We start from the raw sequence: 24,378 nt of genomic DNA on the forward strand, positions 1-24,378 counted from the left end.
ACTGTTTGTGTGCATTGTACATGAATTAGTGATACCTATTACAGTCTGTTAGCTTTCACTATGCAGCAGATTATTACAGTGTTCTCTCCATCATCTATTTCCCGGCTGCTCCTCCTGGCTGGTTTTACTTGTCATCCGGCTCTTGGAGCCCAGCAGAGTCCTATTATAATAGAATAAATCATTGTTTCTCCTATTAGGACAGGCTCTATGTGAGCACTACAGCCAGCACTGTGTGTTACACTGATCATCAGTCTGACCAGTCCTGGCAGGTGTGGGCAATAACCTCCAAATGTTTTCAATATTATTGCAAAGTATTGCACTGCCTCCATCCGGCTGGTACATTTTCTGGGGAGAACACTGTTTTATGTAATTAGCCTAAAATGAGGAGTGTGTACTCCGGTATGATTGAAAACCTATTAAAAAGCATTGACAGGCATGCAACGTTTTACTCCACTTATGCTACGCCTTATGCTTTTACCTTAATGTGTAAACCCACTCGTGCTGTCATAGGGTTCAGTGATCTTCATTTTTAAAACCAGTCAATATTTGGGTGTTGTCCTCTTGCAGCACAACAAAGGAAAGAGGTGACAGGATAACCTTTAATTTTTTGACTGTGTTTGTTGTTTAACCACAATTAAATCTTAAATTATTCCAACGCTGGATTAAACACCTGTCTGCCTGTAGTCTGATTAATAAATTGTCTACATAATTTTTTTTTCTATTTTGTTTTTGTAGGTTTGTCCTCCTGCAACATCAAACAATATATTTTCATTTCAGCAAAACCCAGTCACTTCTGTCTCTTCAGTTCAACCATCATTTACCAATAGTGTATCAACTGCTTCCCAGCAGGCAAAAACTCCACAAGCTACTACAGTGCAGAATGGTCCTACTATACTTCATGAGGTTAGACAATAAATGTTAATTGTAAAAATTCTTAACTGTTTTTACACTATACTTTGTCTATAAATGGCATTCAGTATTTATTCTGCTTTGCACAATACTTGCCTATTCTCACGTTATGTCGTGAATTTCGGAGAGAGTCCTCCAGGAAAAGCAGGTTATCCTCCTGCATCCTGCACACTTCCGTTTGTGGCCCAGCCCCTCACTGTGCAATGCCGTGATTGGTGGCAGGATCGTGAGTACTTTTAATTGGGTTTCCACGCTCCCCACTTTCCCCCCTCCGGGATCTCCTGGGAAGGAGAACAAAAACTTGGAAAGTATGCTTTACACCAGTTATGTAGAAGTTGTTTGCACCTTACACATGTTTGCAGCTCACAAGGAAATTGTCAGAGGTTACTAAAACTCACTGGAAAGATTCTTAGACCTACCGTTAATAATCTTAAACTAATACCTTTATTAGCAGATATGTATGCAAATGTTTCAAAAGCAGAGCGTAGAATGGCTCTATATACACTGCCATCATTTGCATCCAGCTACATAACAAGATATAAAAAAACAAATCTATGTAAAGAGCACCTGTAGCTTGCACACATTGGAGGAAGTTGAGCCAATATTCACAGTAGGAGAAAACATTTGTAAGCTGAAAACAATAATCATAAAATTGCAACCAATCAATTCACTAGAAGACAAACTCATGTCAAGTTCCTAGTGAATGAATATTGGTTTTGCTTATCAACTGCACCTACAGTTGTGACACATGGACATTTGTATTCATACATTTGTGAATGTTTTGTTTAGTCCTTAAATTGATGTGTAGGATTTCTTAAAAGGGGATTTAGACTTTAAATTTTCGTAAAACCACACCCTTCTAGTAAATGCCCTTCCTTCTCTATACTCCGAAGCAGTGGTTGTAAATGAAAGATGGCTGCTGATTGGAGGAGCTGGAGCCTCTCCAGTCCACAGCTAGCTGTTATGTACAGCGCTGCATCTGATCTCTCCTGTTATGGAGAGCGGAGAACAGCTGAAAGTTATTGGCAGAGATCCTGGCTATGTGTGAGTGCTAGTATTCAAATAAGTACAGCAGACATTGGGGGTGGTTATGCACTATGGTAAAATGCACTCTGTATTACAGGTTCCATAACTTTGATCACATGAAGGTTGCAGCTAATTAAGACACATGGCTAATGCTTTAGAAATATTGCGCCAAATTCAGGGAGTTCAGATCAATAGGAAATGTAAAACAAAATGACAAGACATTATTATTTGCTTTTACATTTTAGTACATGCAAGAACCAGCTCTGGATTTAAAAGGTTTTATGTGCCTTCATGGCCACAACCTCCACCATGCCCCATCTGTATAATATAGCCAATATTTCCATCACCCCATAAGCAGAAGCAAAGTGAGTTAAAGGTAAATGTAATAAAGTAAAAAAGAAAATGAAAAACATGAACTGCATTAATTAAATAAAACCTCGGGAAAAGATAGAAGAACGTTGATAAGACGATGAAACAATAGGTAGCCTGGTACTCCTATAATTCTGTGTCTTTGTGACCTTCCACAATTGTGGGCCTGGTAGGATCACTTACCTCCCAATAAAAAATAGTAGATTTTAAAATAAGAATTATTCTACAATCCTTTGGTAGCAAGGTTTCATCTTGATTTAAGAGAAAAACTCCAAGGGCTAGATTTACTAAGCTGCGGGTTTAAAAAAGTGGGGATGTTGCCTATAGCAACCAATCAGATTCTAGCTGACATTTTATAGAAGGTACTAAATAAATGAAAGCTAGAATCTGATTGGTTGCTATAGGCAACATCCCCACTTTTTCAAACCCGCAGCTTAGTAAATCTAGCCCCAAGTCTTTGTAAAAGCACTTCTCTTTCTTTCTGTTTGTTTATCACTCATTCCCTCTAACGGTTACTTGTTCTTTCTTTATTTGGTCTTTATTTTTTATTAACGTTCAGACACATTACTGTAGGTATTGTTTATGTCTGTGAAACTAAAATAACATGAAAAATCTCTCCATCCTCTTAAACAAAACAGTGTTGCTTAACCCCACAGATTACAACCTGTCATCGCTCTCATTTGTTAATATTTGTTTATCCTCTTATTGCAGTCCAGCTCCTCATCCCCATCCCAGCAGTACATTGTTCAGCATTCTGTCTTCAACAGTCCAACGGCTAAACCTAAAGATCCTCCGCGCTATGAAGAGGCCATCAAGCAAGCGCGTAACCTCCATCCATCTAACACTGAGGTGGGCTCTCCTTCTGCTGACTTCACCTAGGTCATCTCTAGAGTTTTATACTCCTGATGATGAAACATTTCATAAGTCATCTGACACCTGTACGGCCATGGTCTATGTCTTCTGCATACAAACAATAATGACTGTGCCTTTATAGATTAGTGTTAAGTCTCTCTTTAAATCAGATCATATTTCTATAATTCCTTAATATAATTAATAAAATAACATATTCTAAAATCCTCCGAAAAATGAATCTGTTCATCCCGTTGAAACATTTACAAAACAGGATTTCATTCCTAATTTTTGGTCTGTTAGAGATGGTTCTTTGTACCTAGAGCTCATAGATCCCCACTCCTCAATTATATTTTCTGCTTAGGAAACAATAGCCCTTAAATGAAAACTATCTGCTACAGTGAGTATCTCATGTTTAAAGTCATTGGAGAATACAAGCCTCCCATTCAACCAGGTGACGTGCTTCAACCGGGGGTGCCCGCACAACATTGAAAATAATATGGCACCCCTGGATATGTTTTCTCGTCACAGTTTCTTATGATAAGCCCTAGGTTTGGTAGTTTTCTACCATTATAGTAGTGTTACAGTAGTCCCATACTTGGGATATCATCATCATCATCATTTATTTATATAGCGCCACTAATTCCGCAGCGCTGTACAGAGAACTCACTCACATCAGTCCCTGCCCCATTGGAACTTACAGTCTAAATTCCCTAACATATACACACACACAGACAGAGAGAGGCACACGCAGACTAGGGTCAATTTGTTAGCAGCCAATTAACCTACCAGTATGTTTTTTGGAGTGTGGGAGGAAACCGGAGCACCCGGAGGAAACCCACGCAAACACGGGGAGAACATACAAACTCCTCACAGATAAGGCCATGGTCGGGAATTGAACTCATGACTCCAGTGCTGTGAGGCAGAAGTGCTAACCACTATGCCACCGTGCTGCCCCACATATGGATATGGGACAGATATTCCTAGAAATATGTCAGCATCCAGTAACTTTAGATTTCACAAGTAAACAGAGCTGACCTTGTACCTAAAGAAAATGTATTCTATTCTGCAATATTCTAAAAACAAATTTTACCTTTTACTTTAATGAAAATATGACTGCTTTGCAAGAAACCTACCTTGCATCACTTTAATTTGCACCACACTTGTAATTCTACCATCATTTACTCCAGACAAGTTAGTTGTAACGTTATTAATATTCAGGATATTATGATTTTATCATTCCCAATTGCTGAGAAAACCAATATGCTTCCAAGTGTCGCACATACTTTGTTCGAAACACATTGGTTAGTTGAACCATTATGCGTCTCATTTAGTGTAATTAGCCACTAGGTGGCACTATTCTTTTTGCTTTCTATGTCTGTTGATAGCTCATTTTACATCTAAAGGTCCTCGTGCAAATACAAAACTGTCTATCGGGTATTTTTTCTTCAGCAAGTAGTATACTGTAGCTAACAGTGCTCCTTTCATCATCATCATCATGATCATCATTTATTTGTGAGGTGCAAGAAAACTTGGCAGGCTGAAAAGTCAGACTCACAAATTGCGCATAAAGTAAAATAAGTACATGAGAGATTGACAAAGGAGGTGCAGACAAGAGACAAAGAGTAGAGAGGGGTCTGCTCGTGAGAGCTTACAGTCTACATTCCTTTATTAAATAACATAAGTAAATATGTACTATTTGGTGTACATGTCATCAAAGGTATTTGGAATAACGTGACACATTATATGTCTAGTGTCTCTCTTAAACTAGCCTTATATGCAATGTGACTGCTGTCACCATGCATTGTATAAGATGCATTGTACAAATGCAAATTGTCCCCTTTTTTTTTTTCGCGGTTGAGAAACCATACAATTCTATATACAGATGGATTTTATGGATTTAATTTTTAAAGCATTTTAGAAAGTCTTAATAGCGACAGTGAATCACCGCTCAGGTATTAGAAACATCTGCCAGACAGAAGTGGAAACCAGAGAGTGACTTCACCATCAATACCGAATAAAAAAAGGAAATTAATATCTTTCCTGAAAGACAACACCCAGTCCATATTAGCTGAACTGTCTAGCTTAGGCATATATGCAGCATAGAGAAGGCTTTATAAATATAGTACAACTTTTATAACTCACTATATCTTTCCGAGATGCCAGTAGAACTGGCAATGTTGTCCCAGCTTAGTGTTAAATAACGGTTTCCTTCTTACTCAGATGTTCCATGGTCCCATTAAAATAAAGATCTCATCAACAGTCAGGACCCACCTTACAATGCCAGCACCTCTGCTTCTATTTTATTTTAAATATGTTAAAAATAGTGTCTAAGTTCTAAATGTTTAGATGTAAATGTCTTTACTAATCATCATCATCTATTTATATAGCGCCACTAATTCCGCAGCGCTGTACAGAGATCCCGTTCACATCCGTCCCTGCCCCATTGGAGCTTACAGTCTAAATTCACACACGCACACGCACACACACACGCACACACACACGTCAAAGCCACGTAAATTGTTAATGTGCTCAATTACAACTCCCATTCCTTGATTTGACAGCTGATTCTACAGAACAATGGTTTTGTCCTACTATGGTGTGACCACAGTAATAGACACAATAGCTATTTCATAATAAACAATTACTTATGTGAAATTTACAGAACTTGTCGATGGAGCTTGCATTCTGAAATAAAATAGAGCTAGAAATTCATTGAAATAAACTTTCCTTCATGTCATTTCTTTTTACTGATATATAGGTAATGAATGCACACAGCCAACAAATGGATGACCTGTTCGATATTCTCATAAAAAGTGGAGGTAAGACATGAATATTATAATCCAATCTCCGTTAATTAGTTAATATTCGTATAATATGGCCAGCTCATTAACTGATTTCTGACTATTAATCTTGTCCATTTACTTTGGAGACACCCTGGAGGATGCCTCCCTTACATTGTACTGACTAAACGGGGGAGGTATGTGTATTGTCTTAGCAGTACTATACTAAAACAGTGTTGGAAATGGAAATATACTAACAAATTACAAGGATACTAGTAACGAGAAACAATATTATACCATACTGTGTTATACATTTTCACAATATTCAAAGTAAAATACAACTTTCTCACAACAGAACTTGTTCACATGCCTTTGCATATGGACTTAGCTTTGTGTAGAGATCAGTTCACTATTGTATATAAAATAAACTGTACTTAAAGTGGATGCAATATTCGGCCCCTCCACCAGGATTGCCAGTGGCTCTAATGGTGTTATACCCCCAAGTATATTCACTTCTTATTGCTCTGCCTGTTTTAAGTAGGCTAAGGGCCGGATTAACCATAGGGCTAACTGGGCTACAGCCCAGGGGCCTATGGCATCCAGGGAGTCCTTGAAAGTGCTCAGCAGCAGTATTGATCGGTCGGGGGCGGGGGCGCCCCCGGCGCGATCAGTGCTGCTGAGCACTTTCCCTGCAGTCCTTCTCCGGCACGCTGTAGTCTCCTTACTGAGGAGATCTCGTGAGTCTCACTCTCACGAGATCTCCTCAGTAAAGAGAGCACAGCGTGCCAGAGAGGGAGGTAAGTGCCGGGGGGGGATCGCGCGGGCAGCTCCGATCACGGGGGGGGGGGGGGCCCTCACGGGGGAATGGAGGCCCCCTTAGCCCAGGGGCCTCCATTCCCTTAATCCGGCCCTGAGCAGGCTAAGTGGGTTATCGATTCCCTTCATGTGAATAGGAAGGTCACAGAGGAGTGGGATGGACAGCCACTTGGTCTGCTTGAAAGATGCATATGATGAGGTAGGACTTAAAGGAACCAAAACACCAACCACAGTGAAATTCGTCGGCCAAGTTATTATTGAGCAAAACAACACCAAGTTATAAAATTTTTGGACACTGGATCCCTTTAACATCTATGCATCCTTAAGTTTTACAGAAGAAATGTAGTTTTGGTTCCGCCAAGCTGCCCGTTTAGTGAACTGAAAGTGTTGTTTCTGTTTCCTTCCTCATTAAGTGAAAACATATATTCACAGCGTGTCTTAGGTTTTATCTGGAGGTATCACACTGCTCCATCTTCACAGCATAACATTTTGATTCTCCTGCTGAGCAATGTCAGATCTTTTGAGAGATATGTCAGGAATGCTCTTGAAACTTAAGAGCAAACAGTTAAAAGTTTTGTGAAACTGCTGTTAAAAGACTTTTCTGCAACATAGGAATTATTTTCTCACTTTTCACTATAGTGAATAGACGTCTGGAGCCTAGAACCCAACTTCTGCTTCTTGACAGTCCTAATCAATGAGCCACACTGCTGATAGAATGACAGACTTGCGTTACAGGCATTTTGGCTGCTGACTTGGTGACTGGAGCCAGACTTAAATAAGTAACAACTGAAGTAAAATTAAACCGTGATTTGAGTGTGCAATGCAGCCATCTTTTGCATAAAGAGCTCTTCACAGCAGTTCTATTAACCCTTGTAATTGAACCTGAGAAGTCTATTGTTAAGCTGTATATGAAGTTTCTCTCCATTTTCATACTTCATTTATAACGTCATTATCTGTGAGATATTGTGAAATCAACCATGAATATCATAGACTAGTGTACTTGTCATCCATTCATAATATAGTGGGCTGAATCTCATTAATGCCAATGAAGCCTATCACTATGTGAGTTATGCCTCAGTGATGTCACTATTTTTTTAGCAAATCAAAAGGCTGCATTCTTATGACAAGCTGTCTGCCTCCATTGTATCACTATTTCTTACTGAACCAATAGAACAGATATTAATTAAGCCCACAAAACAACCATAGGTACACTTTAAGCGATGTAAATGGAAAGATGTAAGCTCAGTTATTGGATGGAGTGTCATCAATGCTATGTTCTCTTCCTGGACCAATGAAGTCCTTATGTACTTTGCCCACTGCCATTTAAAGACTGCGAGCTTCATTGATACTGGTTCTGTATCACTAAATTCAGCTGTTTTTTCCCAGGGCTCTGGTTAGAGGGAGGGGACATACTATGAAAAAATTTTCATATGCGATTGTGCATCTATAATGTATGTGAGGAAGGACCAGGACTTTTGCAGACACTTTCAGCATGTAATGGGTGCATGTAGCTGGTGACATCATTTCCCCTTTATATTTAGCACCTAAGGGAGACAGAGCAAGACCTGCAGCTTGAGAATCCATTACAATACTCGGCGGGGAAAGCGTAGGCTGATTATTTTCATGGCAAGCGGTCAATTTCGAGCTCTGTTTCATCTTGCTGTCAAAGAATACTGATGTTAATGAGAGTGCTGAGATTTAAACATTTGATAGCTAGCAGTATGTTTGGATTTCAACCACATCCTCAGCACGGCACAAATCTTTTTCAGAGCAAATCTTTGGAACTGTTTTTTTTCTAAGTCCTTTAGACGATAAATAGCTCTGAGTATTCTTAAACAATGCAACTATGTTGCCTAATTAATAACTGTATACATTTCATTAATTTATTATTAAACATATCTGTGTCGTCTTAAAGTAGATCTGTCTCTTACACATAGTAAAATCATATTGTGGACTGAACCAATATTCGTTAGAACGCAGCAAACACTGCAATTGGATGAGCCAGGAACAGACATTGATACTCTTTGGGGCTTATTCAATAACCTGCTGTAATGATGTGCTGTAGACATTCAGGTGTAAGCGTTTAGAAGTCTGTTGTCAGACTAATAAAAGCGAAGATCTCATTAGCTAATGTAGCACATGTACTGCTTGCACTGTTTGTAAATAAGGTCTAATGTGTTGCTGAACTACTTCTCACATTATAGCCTCTTGCATCATGTGAGATGTAGTTGTGCAGCAGCTAGTGGGCTAAAGTGTATTCCTATATGTGCCAGTCCTTTGAAAATTAATGAGTATCTCAAAATTTCAGATGAACCAATTGTATCAGAGACCACCTAATACATTGTTTATTTAACTAAACATTGCCCTACGTTAGCTTTAAACTCATAAAGATGGAATTAACTCATGATGGTTCTAGCTAAGTGCTCATCACTACTGTACCTAAAATGCATATTGCTTTATAAGAAAAGTTCACTATAGGATTGGTAGGGTGTCATATAGCTGAAGCATATATCAGACCTTTTGCAAGAATGGATGAAAATAGGGGTAAACACTCAGAACCTAAAATGTCTGTTACCATCAATAAATTGCACTCTGTGGGGCATATTCAATTAGCTTTTGGATTCGCGGTAACGCGCGTTGCCGCGAAAAGTGCGCGTTCTTGCGGGTATTACGGTACTGCATTAACGCGGATTTTCGTTCGCAACCCTATGGGCTGCGAGCGAAAATCCACGTTATTGCGGTTCCGTGTATTACGTTTTGCGGCTGTTCCGGCGCGTTACCGTGAATCCAAAAGCTAATTGAATGTGTGTGTGTGTGTGTGTGTGTGTGTGTGTATATATGTGTATGTATATGTATATATATATATATATATATATATATATATATATATATATATATATGTGTGTATATATATATATATATATGTGTGTATTACATTTTGAGTATGGCAGTGCCTTTAAAGACAGGAAAAAGAAGTGAAAGGGATAAAATATCTGAGGCTTATGCAACTTTAATTTTAAGCACTGTAAAATGTAATTCTTTGGTATGCGAACCCTATAATTTGGTAGACAGCATTATTGCATAAGAAGGAACATGTCCACATTTGAATCGCTGGCTGGAAATATAAGAAATTTACGTTGCACGGAAAAGTTTAAAGAGACGTGATGCTAGAAAATGAGTTTTTCTGTTTGTGAGAGATGATTTGATTAAATGCTTTGTTTAAATGATTCTATTTATTGTAGAAGAGCAAGCAGCATAGTAGATCCCCTGATAGAAGAACACAGAAATGTACATTGCATTGTTAAACCCCTACATTCACTTACAACCAGGGCATTAATGTCAATGGGACACCTCCTTATGGCCAACAGGCCCAGAGAGAATAAAGTCCACTTTGTCTCTACTAATCTATCCAGGTAGGCTGCATCTCTCCACAGCTGGCTTGTCAGGTACTATTGCAGTTTATGCTGAATTAATTGGTGCTGGTAATTGAGGAGATTGATAAAGATGGGCACACACATAACAATCAGACCACTCAAGCCAATGTTTGTTTGTTTTAGTTTTTTTACCATTTATTTATATTGAGTGGTTAAAAGATTATTAGGATACAGAAAAAGACAACATTACAACATAAATCACTGTATGTTCATTGAATCAATACAATCACATCAATATGGCTAAATTGATTAATAATCTGGTTGTTGCTCTGGAAAATTGTAATCTTGAAGTGATCGGATTGAAGTGCGTAGATTGTAATTGTGGAAGTAAACGTAACAATCCTACAATTGTACTACACCACACATGCACTACAAATGTGTTTCTTCTCTGTCAGATCAAAATGGTAATAATGTATGTTAAGCAGTCACTGAATTATTTTTTTTTTTACTTCCGATCTGATTAAACTGTCGGATTAAAATCAGTCGGGTTGTTTTTTGATTGCCTCAATTTTATATTGCGAGTACTGAGTTTGAAAGAAAAAAATAAATTGTGTATGTGACCAGCTCTTGCATATATTATGAGTCAAGGTGAAAACTAAAAAAAGAAAGTAAATGATAAAATAGCAAATATAGCTGCCCTAGTAGAAGGTCCATAACTGCACTGTATCCTTTATACGAGAGCACAAGCAAAATATAGCTTGAGGTAAACTAATGGTTTTCCACTACATAAATAAAAAAAATATATATATATATAATTATCTTATGCAAAATAAGAGCCAATCTGTCCCAGAATAGAAAACAATGTAAAGCTTGTATAAGAAATAAGTTATTCCCTTTTAAACGGACACATCCGAGAAAAGTAAAAGTTTCTCTGGTCATGAAAAGCCAAAAAATCTCCAGTTCTCAAGTGGTTAAATGCACTGTGTATGTCACCGTGGGTGTGATTATGACCAAATATACTAGTGATTTCCTTTCTTACATATGTACTTCTTGAATGTGAATTACTTCTGTATCTACATTGTACATCAGATAAGTGATTACCATTAACACTTGTCAAGCACACAATGCCTATAAGGAAGTAACATTAAGAATCTCTGTGTCATTTACCAGATGTATACCTTTATCCATATCCAGTTTTGAACACAATATCCTTCTACACAATAAAACCTTTTTACAGAGTCTGATACTAACCGGCACTTGTATTCCCCGCGGTGATAAATTACCGACAGCCGGCCTTCAATGCTAATAGATTTTCCAAACTGGAGGAGTCTTTTTTTTTTTTTTTTGTATGCCATGGGAAACATATACAGCATTTGTATTGTTATCAAACATATTGCTGAACAAAGCTTTAAAGTGGAACCTAATCCTCTGGAAATATGGAACATAGTAAATCAACACTGAAGACTTTAACGTGACTGGAAATACAAATATAGCCACAGTTTACACTGCATTAAAGGCTGACTGTATGGAAGGAAAGAGAATGCACAAATAAGGAAACCTATATGTATGTGTGTATATATACGTGTGTGATAAGAGCACACTGCTAGACTGTTGCAGAAATGGGGATAACTTTTTGCAGTCATGTTCCATAACTATAGCCTTTGGCGTTGTCCCTTAAGACTTTAATTATTAAAGGCTCACTCACACCAAGGAGGTTTTTAAGCAGCAGTTTTTAATGCCTAATTTCTTGGAAATAGAATACATCATAACCCATGTAGTAATTCACAACAAGTGCAGCACAGAGGCTGACTGACTAGGGTGGGATTTTTCCCCAAGGATCGTCTCTACGTGTTAGTAAGGGCCAGATAAACACTAATTGGTGACATGCCCAACATTCTCGTTATCAACCAGTAAGAATGGTGGGAGCACTCTGCTGGGTGTGATGACCACCGGGCTCAACTGAAATCCCTGTACAATGTGCTGAGACCCCACTGTACTGCAAGAGAGTGTCCAAAACCTATTTGAATATCTATTGTGTCACCCCCCCCGCATCCCAGAGATTTGGGTGAGAGGGTTTGCATTTTAAAGTCACCAGGGATTTGTGGGTATGCATTGTAAAGCGACTAAATAATTGGAGGTCTGCATTGTAATGACCCCCAGAACAGGTTCAACACCTTATAGTAGTCACTGTCTGTTTTGTATACTGGTCACGGGAATACGCTCGATATTGTAAATTGGGTACTAAAAATCCTTCTGAATGCTTTCTGTCTTTTATAGAGGTTACTAGAATGCTCTTTGTATTGTATAGTTGTCACTAGAATGCACATGTAGTGAGCAATATAGAAATGTCTATAATGTATGGCGGTCACTAGAATGTAGTCTGTAGTTTATTGTGGTAAAATGTTTTTTATATTGTACATCTCATTAGAATGCCCTCTGTATTGTATATATGTAACTAGAATAGCCTTCAGTTGCTGTTCCGTTTCGGCAACACGCCTCTAGTTGGTGTAACTACATTCCATTAACTGGTTATTATTCGTTTCGTAAACTGAAAATGCCAGGTGCTCCATCTCCGACATAAGATTACATAGATTATTCACGATTTATGTTGTTGTTCTTCTTTTTCATCTTCTTCTTCGAGAATCATCTGTAAATTTGAGAAATATGTCTTTTGGACTTGATATCAATTAAATCTCCTGCAAATCAATACATTTCTGCATGATATTTTATTTATCCATGAGCATGAACGTAGGAAAAAAACCTTTGCCTTTGTCCATATGTAAATGCATTCATTTGTTGTACAGTACTTCATGCTGTGTTTTTGCTATTTATTACTCTTCCTTTATTATGTTGAGTGTCAAACCTTTTGGAAAGGAAATATTGCTTCTAAATGTGTAAATCTTTTAAAAACATTAACTTTGTGCATTTAATTTTCCAGAGATTTCCCCTCTTATAAAAGAAGAGCCTTCTCCTATATCAAAGATGCGACCAGTTACTGCCAGTGTAACTACCATGCCAGTGAATACAGTGGTATCGAGGCCACCACCGCAGATACATGTCGCACCTCCGCTGTCTTTGGAGCCGACAAATAGTCTATCTATTAGCTTAGAAAGCCATCTGGAGGCATTCTTAGATGGAACCCTACCACCAGGAAATAGCATTCCACATCTGGAAAGGCATAGTGATGGCCAAGATGCATTTTCTCTGATAGATGAGCTAAACAATGATCTTCTCCAGCATCACAGCTTACTGGACCATGATCCGACTCCAATGGAGACAACGGACACGCCATTCACTGCTAACAGTTGCTTATCTCTAGACCTCCAAGACACAAACCTGGATAACATGGAGTGGCTGGACATTACAATGCCCAATTCGGCCTCTTCTCTTACTCCTTTAAGCTCTACTATACCAAGCATGTTCTCCACTGACTTTTTGGACACTAATGACTTGCATTTGCAATGGGAGTAATCCCCTTTACCGTAGATCTCAAAGTGGGTTTTCACCTCGAAAACATAGGCTGGAAGTATGGTTGTAATTGTAGCAGTTACACCAAACAGCAGAATACAAAGAGATCTGCAGTGTTTAACTGCACTGGATTCCAAAATGTGTCACTGTTGGGCCATTAGGGAGAGACACTACACTGTACAGCAAAAACACAAACCTAAAAGGTGACCGGTAATGGTAGGTTAACAATGCAGATTAGATCTTAAAGTATTTGGGGATTTTAAAGATGTGTGTGATGGAATGCTCAGTGGGATATATGTACAGAAATATACATTAGATTCAATGTTTTCAAGATTTTATTTTTTTTTTCTATCCAGGGTTGTTGTTTTTTCTTTATTATACAAAACTGCACTTGACTGTTCCTGTGAACAGGCTGAGCCAATATGAATACATGGCAAAGCGCTGACTGGTTCAGGGTTCATACTCACCATTTTCACAAAGCATATGCAGACCAGAGGTATATCTCTGGCACACCATAAAAGGATGATCTAAAGTGTATAATTAATATACCCAACTTAAACATGTTAAACTCTGTTGAAATTTGTAAAGTTGTTAATATAGCATCACACAACTGTAGTTTTGTTGCTGGAAAACTCGGGGTTCATAAGTAATGTCTACATTTTATGATTTATTTTTTTTAAATGAACCTTTATATGTTTTTTGTTGGGTTGTTTTATTTTATTTTGTATTGCTTTTTGTTTTGTTTTTTTTGTTTTGTTTTTTTACAGAACAAAGGGATTTTTAAGGTCTCTCCGAATCATGCTGTAATATACTGTACAAAAATGTATTAAATAATTTTTTAAGGAGAGATTCTCCGCTATAATTTGAGCGCACAATCCTTGCATATTTTCTCAAAACGGAAAACACCAAAACAAAGATGTTAGACTGGGATATTGATTCATTCTAAACGGATATTTGAAAAAGAAAGGAATGTAGAACAGTCCGCAACAAGGAAATGTATATAAAATATTTTTGACAGCCATGTAACTATATAGTTAAGAGTTCAAGTATATGAGTGGACATATGAAATTGTATATACACAAATGGCAGGCTGGTGCTTTTGTTGACTTAGAATAGCAATATGCTATTTCTGCATGTAACGGTAAGGAAAAGTTCTATATGAAGGCAAATTTGCCATTGTCACACATATTGTTTTTAAAGACTGTTTTATTACATCTTTTTTTATTTTACTATTATTATTGTTCAGTAATGGGTGACATTCCCCTCAAAAAATATTTCTAAAAAAAATAAAATGTATGTACATGGGTGTCATGTGATTATAGATTACACTCTTTTCTAAGTTCCTAGGTGGAGGGGACAATCCAGTATTATAGGAAATATGAATCTTTAGCCTTTGTTTTTAAAGAGGGTGTTTTATGATTTAGGAAGTTAATGAAATGTTACTTCCCATGTACCATTGAGAAAGCCACAGTCAGATAAGATTAATGACTTTATGGTGTGGCATTTTGCAACGTTAATCATACTTGCCGACTTTTATCAGGTAAACGGTGAGTACAGAGTGGGGTGTGGCGCCGCAAATTGCGTCACCTCTGCGATGCACGACTGGTTCGTCACAAAATGATGCGATTTGCTGCAAATCACATCATGGAAGCCCTTATCCCGTCCACTTCGCAAGAAAGCGGGCAGGATGCGGGAGAGTGGCCTTGTCTCCTGGAATTTCCGGGAGAGTGGGCAAGCATGAAAATAATTTTACCAAATTAATAAAGCCAAAAGTGGATTTAAAATCTAAAAAGGCAAAATAAAATTCCCATGTACACTGTAGAGGAAATACCTAATAGATGACAATAATAATTCTCAGCAATCCACATTATTCTTACTTACATAAAATGTAGATGACTGAGGCATACAGAGTTCTGTTATAGAGCATGTTACCTTATAGTGAGGGTTAATTACTTCAACAAGCATTTAAATTACATACTTCTTTTCGGTCAATCTCCTACAAACTATGTTCAGCCTCTTTTTGCTCGTAATTTTAGATTTGACCCTTTTGTGGTTTTTGCAGCTTAATGAAGATGAGGGTGCTCTGTCTGCTGTGTATCACAGTGTATAATCTGTTTCATGTCCCATTCTTTTGTAAGTGGCATTAAAATTATTTTGACCCAATGTGTAAACTAGTAGACTGTGTAAACTGCGCAGAAGCAATTGCAGAAACATCAATGTAGGTTATGAAATATAATCTTTCACTGAAGAAGGCGACCTCTATACTTCTTGAAAAGAATCTTACGATTTTTTGAATTTGTTTAGGCTGACAGAAAATTATTTTATCGCTTCTTAATAATTAAGTGCATGTTAATAAGAACCCTAAACCCTATATTGGCTGGAAAGATGATTGGGAATCACTCATGGTGGTAGAAAATGCTTGATATACGCACAATAGAAGAAGCAGAACTAAAAACTGGCGATCATTTTTTTATTCACACAAGAGAGTTTGTGTTCGTGTGATATGATGTCACACACTGCATGTATTGGGGATCATTCCAAATGCCTACTAGAACTGCTTGCATTATTAGCCTTCTAATACCCGCCATCTACAAGGGTCCCCTGGAGCACTGAATAGTATTTATTTCATTTAGTGCCCATGTTTTATACTCTGTACACAATAAACTATACTATAAATAGATTGTTTTGAGACATGAAGTGTAAATTAATACATGTTTACCATGTTTTCTTTGTATCATGCGTGCTACAGAAGCCCACTTAGGCCTGTCTGCTGGAGTGTAGATGGCGGGATCACTGGATGTAGGTAGTGGCTTACTTACAGGAGAGCAGATTATGCACTATGAGTCTCTTGCATTAATGTTCTCCCAGTACATAGTCAACACGTAGAGACGATAGTTGGGCAAAAATCCCACCTTTGCCAGTCAGCCTCTGTGCTGCACTTGCTGTGAATTACTACATGGGGTATGATGTGTTGGGCACTGAGGGCAGCATGGTGGTGCAGTGGTTAGCACTTCTGGCTCACAGCTCTGGGGTCATGAGTTAAATTCCCGACCATGGCCTTATCTGTGTGGAGTTTGTATGTTCTCCCCGTGTTTGCGTTGGTTTCCTCCGGGTGCTCCGGTTTCCTCCCACACTCCAAAAACATACTAGTAGGTTAATTGGCTGCTATCAAAAATTGACCCTATTCTTCCATTTTCTATATAACAATTGTTCAGTTCGGGTAGTCCCTTGATCTAACAATGCTCATGTTCTGCTCTACCAAAGTGTTTAGTTTGACGTAATGAAGCAGATCTCTTCATTCTTTGTTGTATATTTTGTTCTTCTATTAACACCAGTACAATTTAAGTTTTGCCCTGAGGTGAGGCCAATATATGTTTATACCTACATGTTCACAGCCAGATCCAGTAAAGATAATGTCACATTGCATCCATAGGGGCATATTCAATTGTCCGCGGTTTCCGCAGCGGAAAAACTATTACCAGTATTATGGTAATAGTAAGCTGGATTTCAGCTCGCAGCTCCCTGAGCCACGAGCTGAAATCCTGCGAGAAAAGTACCGTAATACCAGTATTTACGCGCACTATTACCGTAATGACTGTAATAGTGCGCGCACCGTGAGAGTTTTGGCTATAACGCCAACAATTAATTATATGCCCCATAGTGTCAGAGGGCAAACCGCTTTCTGGTGAGACCGTTTTATTACTTAGTAGACATGTGTATTGAAGCAAATAATTAAGATTGTTTTGGGTGACTTGATGAAAAATCTTGATTTGTAGATTAGTGCTTGTAATACATATTGACATACCGCAAAAGTTAATCTCTTTAGTTAGTCTGTGGAAACTTCACAAGGTATTTGTAGTCGATTTCTTTCTGTAGTCAACGGGTTTAGCTTATTTTATGGAATCGATTCCTGAATTTGGCAAAATGTTTAGAAGTTCTAGGAAACAGTGTTCACATGAACAATTATGGTACATACCGAGGAATATCCCATGTAAAATGCAGGTCTTTTCTCTGGCAGCTATTTCATGCCATCACTTAGACCCCAATGCAGAAGAATCAATTGGATAATGTCGATGTATTCAGAAAAATTGAGCATAAGGCGTTCCAAAGCCTTTCCCCTACAACACACCCACAAAGCTGAAAGTAGCTCCACTAATTTTTACTTGATGTCTTCATAAGTTAAAATACATAAAAACTGGATAAAGTTCACAAAGTTTTGATTAAAAACCTCAAAAAGTATAGCCATATAAAATATTTTTTAGACTTAATGTAAATGTTAGTTGTAAGATAGTCAATACAAAGCCTCCTAATCATGTACTTTATGTTAATGTGTATGCAGCTTCTGTTGTGAGATTATCCAAGATCATTAAAGTCAATACTTATTAGACATTTAAGTGAATAAATTCAATTTCATAAATCCGCACAACATAAGCAATTTGTCAGTACTTCATGGGGTTGTCTAAACAGTAGACAGTACTAGAAGTGGTGAAGTGATCTGTCTAGTATTAATTTGTACAAACATACATTTAGTAAGAGAAGAGTCTCCTATCTACTCTATCAATTTTTTTCTTGCAGTTACATTATTTAGTCTTCATGAATGCAGTTCAGAAACTTGGGATAATTCTCCATACACACATCCCCAAAACTGAAATTACTTTTTTTTTTTGCATTTTTTTTTAGTTTTAAAATTCCTCTAGTCCATTGTAGACAGGTTTTTTAGACTATAAACACAGAAGATAACATTTCTACTGTTTTTGGTCAGTTTTATAGTAGTTGGCACTAATGGTTTAATCGTTTTAGGCCTTGTGTAAATTCTTACATTTTTTTAGAACAAAAAGATTGAATCTAATTGAAAAAAATGTATTCATTCAGGTTTGATGAGTACATTTACAAATGACTTGCATATACTATATTTAGGAGTTTCCTTGATAATTAAACTTGTGCACTGTACAAAGTTAAACAAAAAAAGTTAAATTTTTCTTTTCCACATTTTATTTGGGATATTTTTGGTAAACGCTAATGGACGCAGAGTACGGTATGTAACTGTTTGTGCTTTTATTTACAAATATATTTCAGGAAAAGGGTAGTGTTAGTGCTTTTGTTAGGGTGTTGGACGGTTATTTCAAGCTGAAAACTTGTAATAATTAGCTGAATAGGTAAACATTTAAGACCACAAGGGATTGCCTACATATGTCCCTTTGTTCCACATTTATCATTAATCCAACACAAGTTTTCCAGCTTGTTTGCCCCTCAATTTAACATTGAATAATCATGCAAGGAAGGGACTATGGGGTTGGTTTATTTCAAATGTCAGATTTGTGTTTTAAACCATAAAATCTTGTTTACATCCATCTGCACCTTATTGGCGAAGCTTTCCCGTACAAATACGGCTGACTGAGCTTTCAGGCAATCTCTTCATTTTTGCTCAGGAAAGCATAAATAGGGAAGACCTCTATATTTGCCTGGTGTTTTCCCCCTGTTAGTTCATCTAAATGTCTTTCTTACACATCTGTATGTTTGTGCTTCTCAGGAACACAGCTAGTACTATCTATACCCTCCCCAAACCTCCTATTGTACAGCCAAGATCTGCATGTCTGCAACACCTCATAACTGCGCAATCTTTCATTGCAGAAGAGCAAATGCAAGTACAGTGAAGTCACAAGTCCATACTTACCAACTTGATCATCTTTAATTCCGGGAGCCTGCGCGGGATGTGGGCGTGACGGGAGGGTGGGCTCCAAAATGTGCGCAATTTTGAACCCGCCCCCCAACGCCGCAATTCACCGGGAATAGCGGCATTTGGGACCTAATTCTGCTCACTTCACTAGGAAGTGGGCAGATCTGGAAGAATGCCACACTCTCCCGGGAGTCCGTGAGACTCTCGCAAAATGCGGGAGTCTCCCGGACATTCCGGGTGAGTTGGCAAGTATGCACAAGTCACGTTTGTGTTCTTAAGCAACTACCCTCCCTGTTTACGTTTTATATGATTTGTGCCAGACTGCTCTTTTACAGTACAATGATCAGCTGGCAGAGCATGCTGGGACTTGTAGTTTCACAACACCTGGAGAGCCACAGGTTGTCAAGGCCTGTGATACTTTTTGTAGTAAATCAATGAACAAGGGACCTTTATGTTTTGTGAGCTTACAATGTTCTCCTATTCAGTTACCTGTTATCACCCTAAGGTCACTTTTTTGTTTTTACAGAAGTGTTTTGCCCTTTCATCTGCAGTACTTTGTTTTACTGTTGAAAAGCAAGCTTGCTCCTAAACCTTCAGCTTTAAATGAAGTTGTGATGATACCATGCATTGCTTACATCACCATTATGTTGGCTAGAAGATGCACATTAGTAATGGTGTTTTTCACCAGTCACCCTAGGCTTCTCAGCTTTTCTGTAGTATATTAAATCATTTAAACAAAGTTTGTGTGCACTAAAGAGAGTTTTCAAGGAAAGCTATAAAGAAATATTAACATTAAACAAGTTTATCAGCAGTGTTAAATAGACTATTCCCCCTAATTGATCTTTATTAATAAATCTTAAAGGTTTGCAAAGTCTATTTTCCAAATGCTTTTCTCCCCCTTTAACTCTTATTTCTTTCTCACTTCTACAAGCATTTAACTGTCGGGTCTTTGTGTCAAGAGTTTGTCTGCAGGTGTCTAAAGGTGTTTCTAAGATGACTTTAGCTCCAGAGACCTGAAACCAAAGCCTGCTACACAAACCCTGAAAGCTGTGAACCTCAGAAGGGAAGCAGATGTAAAGGAAGGAAAAGATGATGTAGAAAGTGACCATTTCTTTTAATCCCTTGACACTTTTATAAACAACAGGAAATTGTTAAAGACAACAAAATAGGTTATCAAGAACTCCCCCATCCCCCAAAAAACAACAAAATAAAAAAAATGCAAGCACTGCTAGCTATATTGCCAAATCAGTCACTTTGAAGGGATGTTATATATTAGTTTTTCATGTTAAGATTTTGTGCAACAAAAAAGTTTAATACATTCTTGAAAACCAGGATAAATAGAAATGTCTATACTCTTGTGGTGTTAGTGGTTTTTGTCTTTTTACTTTACTGGTGGCTCATATTGCTTTTGAGGACATGAAAGTATCACAGTGACCATCGTCACTGTTTTTAGGGACTGCAGTGTACACCTTGTGCACCATTTTAGAAGCCGAGTGCAAATAGGACAGCGAGTGTTCAGGGGCCCATTCATGTATTGCCTTTCTATGAGGCGTTTGATGCCTTTGTATTTGCAGTTTGCACCCCCTGCAATCAATTCCATATCATGATGTTCAAATGCCAGATGTTTTGCACACTGTATATATGTAATGCATACTGTATTTTTATATGTGTAGCACATTTATCATTGGATATTTTGTACATAGTGGCAATGTTGTAGCTACTGATAAATTGTTGAACAGGAGCATCATTCTTTCTGCATTTTTTTGTGTTCTAAAATAAAAATAAATTCCTTTTGAGCTGGCGTCCTTGATGTTTTGTTTGAAATGCTAACATTAGATTTAAAGGAGAACTCCAGTCTTCTACAATATGTAACAGGATATTCCACCCTTTTCAAAATAAAAGTAAACCACACTGGTCAAAGCTCTGCTAAAATATATAAAACCCCACAGAGCAGTTTTGGTTTCTTCTGATTCCTTACTTTATACACACTTTAATAATCAGCGGTGCGTGAAATAGTACATCATTAAAACACATTTCACAAACCCCCAGTCCTGTAACACGGCCCCAGCAGCACCCCTGTCTTGCTCTGGAATTGGGTGCAACAAGGAGTCCCGGTGTTGCTGGGGGGAAAGGGGAGCAGGTTCCTATAAGCCTCTGGGTCCGTACCTCTATGTAATGTGCACCTTGATTACATGGAGCTCCCAAGGTTCATTTAGCACTATAAGTACCTCTCTGAAAGCGAGTAAATTGCAGTGCACATTATGCTAATTCATTCCATTTTATCTCAACGCTCTAATGAAAAACAGATGTCGCAGCTGTCTTGGGTACACGGGGACACAAGGCTTCTGATTTATCCCTTCCTCCAGGCCTGGATTACCTTCAAGACAACCTTGCATTGATTCACTTTTTGGATTTCGTATTGTAAAAACAGTTCTAAGTTATATTGATATATGAAAAGGGTGGTGTTACTTACTATTTTGGCAGTGCTAAAATGTGCAGAAGCCTTATTAGCTGGCTGGCTCTCATCTAATATACAGGCAAAGGAAAGCTGAAGGTTAGGGGACTAGGAATTAGGATGTGCCTACTCATCACATCCTACTTCCTTCTTCATTTCATCATTGTTCCTTAACCATTTGCATCAGCAACTTTGCATGCATTGATCAGCTACGGGTGTTATTTAATGGTATAACGTGTTTTAATTAATTTATTTAACAGGCTTGTTAAATAAAAATGTATTGTATGTGTAGCTCATATAATAATGCAGTTCCTGTGTGGAAAGCGTGTTCAATGCCATAGGTTATCCATATACCAGTGCCTCATTTGTAGATATTTTTATGTCTTGGCAGAAGAGAAATCCTTGTGCTGATAGTATGCACGTTTGCACAGTGAAACTGAAAAAATAATGGAAACGACTTCACTTTGTGCTTGAATTATCACTGTGAACACTGGGTAAAATGAACTTTTTGCCTCGTGCAGTGTTTTAATTTTAAAACTAAGGAATCAGAAGAAATAAACACAAAACAAAGCACACACAGAAATTAGAAAATTGTGTCTTCTGATGCACATAGAGCTAGCTCCATTGTAGTGTACCCCATGACCTTCATCGGGATCAGATGAGTCCTATACAATACAGAGATATTCTTCTGGAGGAAGTTATATCTACCATTATTATTATCATTTATTTATAGGGCGCCACAAGATTTCCACAGCACTGTACAGATTACAAACAGTAGACCATATAGGGTATAACAACACAGAACAAGGTACGAGTAATACCAAAACACCAAAAGCTCAAAGCATAGTTGGTACCATGAAGTTGAAGCAGAAAAATAGGTATACAGACAGGAGGAAAGAGGACCCTGCTTGTAAGAGCTGACATCCTAAAGTGAAGGCAAACAGACAGGAGGCAATGGATTAGCAGACATGGATTCATTAGGTAAGGACATTTTCAGTGGTGTACCATAATAATGACATACAGGCAATGCTTCATTTGTACACAAGTATAATAACCACTGTCTCCTGTGTGCCTGTACCAACAGGAATTATTAAATAGGCCTATGCCAGCATCAGCAGAATCCTAGTAGTTGCAGGTAGTGTGATGGCTATGGGGCCTGTAGGTGAGAGGAGCCTGGTGTTAGAATCCATCCACTACGCTGGTCTATGGAGGGAGCTGGCACATATTTTGTGTCCACCAAAAAAGTATCTATGTGGCACCTGGTTTCCAGGACAATTCTGGGTTCCTGACATGCTTGCCAGCAATTGGTTATTGGGGAATATACTTTTTCCATCAGCCTCGGTTGCTACAACTGTTGGGAAGGCACATAACCTATACATCTTACTCTCCAGCCTGAATGAGGGAGAAAGAAATAGGGCAGGAGAGCAAGCTCAAAGACTAGCCACTGGCAACAATACAGAGAACGCTGCAGGAATCAGGAGTCCCATTTCTTTAGGACCCCTAGTGTTTTTGTCTTGATGAACTTTAAGATGCTAGAAACTGTCCCATCTTGGCCACTGGCCTGAAATTGATACATTACCTGTACATATACTGTATGTGCACCACTAGATATAACAGCTTTACTATTATGCTATTAATTGTTCATGTCTATGTTTTGTTTTGTGTGCCTTGTGTGTTCCTGTTTTATGTATGTCCTGTTTTACCTACTGTACGACACTTACAAATCAACGATAATAATATTTAGCTTTGCCTTAATTTAGTGTTGTCCTGCATTATTTACCCACAATTTCACCAAACCACTTTCACTTGCACCAACAGTGGTGGAGAAGTCAGCGGTGGAGACTAAGGTAACAGGGGCATATTACCGGTGAGGGGCTGTCACACATATTGCAGCCTCCACCTGGTTGTTTCACTCTGTGGGCAGATCACATTATAAATAAGCAGCCTTTTTACAGAGCAGCTGCAGAGGTTAAGACACGCCCCCCTTTTTCCCCCGGACATTTACCTCCGTAACAGTTTTCTGCCTGTGGTGTTCGCACAGAGTTAGCTCCCTGGGGAGAGAGCCGGTTAGAAATCTGTGGAGAATTAGATATTTCTAACTGTGTGCGTGGGATTTGTGTGTTATTTCTCACTTATTTTTCATACTTGCCAACTCTCCCTGAATGTTAGGGAGACTCCCTGAAATAGGGGTGATCTCCCTCACTCCCCTAAGAGTCTGGCATTCTCTCTGATGCTGAGCCAGTACAAGATGTGGTTGGCTTCGCCTTCTGTGGCATGATGACACAGTTCAGAAATTGTGTTCTATGTCCAAGTATTGATGCCTATAGAGGTGGCCATTTTCATGGAGACCAGGATTTAATCAAAGACTGACAGGTACGACAACATGACTTCAGTAATGGAGACAGAAATGTAAAAGACACTTCAGTCTCTAGAGATTCATTAGCTGCTTGTCTTTAAGCATAGTTGCCTACTCTCCCGGAATGTGTGGACTCTAATATAGAGTCTGCTTGCACCCGCTTACAGACTGTGAATTGGGGTGCAGATACTGTTAGACATTTCTGAATATAGACTGCTCTACAGTGTGTCTCTCATATCGATCTCTCTTTTTTTCCTTACATTATGTCAGAAAGGCGGACAGGTTCCAAGTCCCAA

The 24,378-nt window shown here is 38.3% G+C and overlaps 1 protein-coding gene across 1 annotated transcript in view; it reads left to right on the plus strand.

Moving 5' to 3' along the window:
• MRTFB (myocardin related transcription factor B) overlaps window positions 1-21,067 on the plus strand; it is a 263,319-nt gene extending 242,252 nt beyond the window's left edge. The window contains exons 14-17 of the mRNA XM_075179787.1: window positions 736-903; window positions 3,016-3,153; window positions 5,915-5,975; window positions 13,065-21,067. Of these exons, the coding sequence (XP_075035888.1) occupies window positions 736-903; window positions 3,016-3,153; window positions 5,915-5,975; window positions 13,065-13,597 (900 nt within the window). The 3' untranslated portion in view covers window positions 13,598-21,067. The remainder of the gene's footprint in view (window positions 1-735; window positions 904-3,015; window positions 3,154-5,914; window positions 5,976-13,064) is intronic.
• The last annotated feature ends 3,311 nt before the right edge of the window (window positions 21,068-24,378 follow it).

Source organism: Mixophyes fleayi, chromosome 7 (assembly GCF_038048845.1).
Source record: "Mixophyes fleayi isolate aMixFle1 chromosome 7, aMixFle1.hap1, whole genome shotgun sequence".
Taxonomy (NCBI): domain Eukaryota; kingdom Metazoa; phylum Chordata; class Amphibia; order Anura; family Limnodynastidae; genus Mixophyes; species Mixophyes fleayi.